Here is a 3,234-nt window from a genome sequence, read left to right on the forward strand (position 1 = left end):
AGAGAGAGAGAGAGAATGACAAATCATGACCCCTCTAAGTGTGGGGGGTAAATGGAAAATGTTGGAAGGGCGGGGCAGAGAAGGGGAAGGCAGGGGTACAGTACACTTTTACCAGACACAAATGGGACCTGGTCAAATGTAGTGCAGTAAATAAGAAATAGGGTGCCATTTTGGACTCGTTTTTGTATCTCATAGAACAAACAACAAACCGCGTCAACAGTAAAAGGTTTATTAGTGTTAAATGTATATTTAGTTCATTCATTATTTTACTGAAGTAGTATCCTAGTTAATGTGTTGTTGGTGAATGTCCAGAGACAGTGTGTTGTTGGTGAATGTCCAGAGACAGTGTGTTGTTGGTGAATGTCCAGAGACAGCGTGTTGTTGGTGAATGACCAAAGACAGTGTGTTGGTTAAGACAGAGATTCAATCCAAGGTGACTTTTAAAGGCCATTTATGTTTGAGACAACATTTGCAGCATTTACTGTGAATACAATATCTGCAAACATCTGTGAAATTGCTTTTAATTAAATGGCATATTGTGGATAGTCCAGTGTGATGTCAACGACACACATTTGATTGAATACCAGCCTTCGTGTGTCCAGGCAGACAGAGTTACAGTGGGATGTACTAAACTATACAGTACCACAATGGGATATACACTATCAACATCCTGGATTAACCCACCTCAATTATAACAAGACCAATGACAGTAAATCTGAGATCTCTTTTATGGTTTATTAGGACACAATAATCAGCTTTTGCTGTTAATCAAATGAAAACGGTCAGTTTTCTTCTTTATTTTCCAATGACCTTCTTTATCCAAACTTTGTACTTGCAGACATCCATGATGATTGCCGTTGCAGAACATTCTTCACCATTGTCCTCAGGGATGGAGACGCCATAGAGCTGGTTCTTATACACTACACCTGCTCCAGAGTCACTTCTACAGGTTTCCACTCCGGCACGTTGTGCACAGAAGATGTGTTGATGGGACTTTGCCACGGAGGCGTCACATTTCATAACATCCACCTCTGCACAATGTAGGACTTTGGTGTTGGCAGCATCAGGTGCCTCAGCAGCAGGTTCCTCAGCATCAGGTACCCCAGCGTCAGGTGCAGCAGGTGTAGTGGCATCATAGCCTGCAATCTGAACTGTTTTGAACTCTCCTGGTTTAGATGTCTTCCCCCAAACTTTGGCCAAAGGTTTACAATCACCAAGAGGGATTGGATCAACCCCAGGACCTGGAATAGCTCCCGGAACAGGAGTTGGTAACTGCAGTAGCATGATGTCATGGGTTTTTCCTTTCTTATCTTTACGGATCATCTTCTGTTTGATTTCTACTTGAGGTTTCACAGGGCCTGGATGTCCCCCTACTTCTGCATACATCTTCCATTCTGGTCCAGCAGGCCAACAGCGAGCGGCGGTTAGAAGCCACCTGTTGGTGATCAGAGAACCGCCGCAGACCTTTTCCAATCCGTTCGTTGGAGTTTTAGCTGTCAAACGGACATGGTATCGCCTTTCAGTGGGACTGCATGTGTTTCCCCCGACCACTCTCTTCTGAATGTCGCCCAACGTGGTCTCGGCCAACATCAGGGAGAGTATCAGAACACCGCTCAGGATCTTCATGGTCCTCATGACCGCTGCACTTTCCAGAGGAAACACCTGTGTTTTTAAACATATTCTGGCCCCGTATCTCAGAACATATCCACCAACCAGTGTCCAGCATGCTAATCAACTTCATTTGATTGTCTGATTCTTTGGTACCGTGACTTTACATATGTAAAATTGAATTATTTGAATGAATCCATAAAGGGGTGTCCAGGTAGCCCAGAGGTTAGAGAGACATGCCTGTTACCCGGTCGGTGTTTCAAATTCTAACTCTGATAGGGTGCTTGTAAGGTGTGTGTGTGTGTGTGTGTGTGTGTGTGTAACCGGTAAACTGCTCCAAGGGGCCACAACTTAGCTGACCCTGCCTTCCAACTCCTTAGTGTGTGTGTGTGTGTGTGTGTGTGTGTGTGTGTGTGTGTGTGTGTGTGTGTGTGTGTGTGTGTGTGTGTGTGTTTCCTGGGGGATTGCAAAATAAACTCAATAATAAGCTACCTGTAAAAGAACATAATTGCAGTTATACTCAACAGCATCCCTAAATCCAATTATGAGAGTGACATGAAAAGGGAAAACATGCCAGTGATAGCCAGTGAAGGCTAATTGGGCCCAGAGCTCCCCCCAGTCCAATGCTCAGGAAAACCTTGGGGACCAAGTCATGATGCATAACCAGACATATAGTATGTGGAAGAACAAAAAGAAGAACAGAATAATGTGTACACGGCCTGAGACTAATCAATTCCCCCCTGGAGAAGTTCAATTCAGTTGGTGTCTTCAGTGCCATAGAAATTTGGCTTGTCACCAAAAGCACTCACAAACTTCTACAGATGCACAATCGAGAGCATCCTGTCGGGCTGTATCACCACCTGGTACGGCAACTACTCCACCCACAACCGTAAGGCTCTCCAGAGGGTAGTGAGGTCTGCACAACGCATCACCGGGGGTAAACTACCTGGCCTCCAGGACACCTACACCACCGATGTCACAGGAAGGCCATAAAGATCATCAAGGACAACAACCACCCGAGCCACTGCCTGTTCACTCCGCTATCATCCAGAAGGTGAGGTCAGTACAGGTGCATCAAAGCTGGGACCGAGAGACTGAAAAACAGTTTCTATCTCAAGGCCATCAGACTGTTAAACAGCCACCACTAACATTGAGTGGCTGCTGCCAACACACTGACTCAACTCCAGCCACTTTAATAATGGGAATTGATGGAAATTGATGGAAAATATATCACTAGCCACTTTAAACAATCCTACTTAATATAATGTTTACATACCCTACATTATTCATCTCATATGTATATGTATATACTGTACTCTATATCATCTACTGCATCTTTATGTAATACATGTATCACTTTAACTATGCCACTTTGTTTACATACTCATCTCATATGTATATACTGTACTCGATACCATCTACTGCATCTTGCCTATGCCGCTCTGTACCATCACTCATATATCTTTATGTACATATTCTTTATCCCTTTACACTTGTGTGTATAAGGTAGTAGTTTTGGAATTGTTAGATTACTCGTTGGTTATTACTGCATTGTCGGAACTAGAAGCACAAGCATTTCGCTACACTCGCATTAACATCTGCTAACTATGTGTATGTGACAAATAC

General features: G+C 43.8%; 1 protein-coding gene across 1 annotated transcript; it reads right to left on the bottom strand.

Annotated features, from left to right (window-relative positions):
• Nucleotides 1-213: 213 nt before the first annotated feature.
• LOC116370205 (kallikrein-8-like) lies at nucleotides 214-1,638 on the bottom strand. Its single transcript, XM_031819717.1, has one exon. It carries the CDS (start codon nucleotides 1,633-1,635, stop codon nucleotides 796-798), a length of 840 nt encoding a protein of 279 aa, XP_031675577.1. The 5' UTR covers nucleotides 1,636-1,638; the 3' UTR covers nucleotides 214-795.
• Between the last annotated feature and the right edge of the window lie 1,596 nt (nucleotides 1,639-3,234).

The sequence above is a fragment of the Oncorhynchus kisutch genome, unplaced genomic scaffold (assembly GCF_002021735.2).
Source record: "Oncorhynchus kisutch isolate 150728-3 unplaced genomic scaffold, Okis_V2 scaffold2485, whole genome shotgun sequence".
NCBI lineage: Eukaryota > Metazoa > Chordata > Actinopteri > Salmoniformes > Salmonidae > Oncorhynchus > Oncorhynchus kisutch.

Excerpts from the sequence above, each read along its gene's own strand:
- LOC116370205 (XM_031819717.1), bottom strand. The coding sequence starts at position 1,635 with ATGAGGACCATGAAGATCCTGAGCGGTGTTCTGATACTCTCCCTGATG.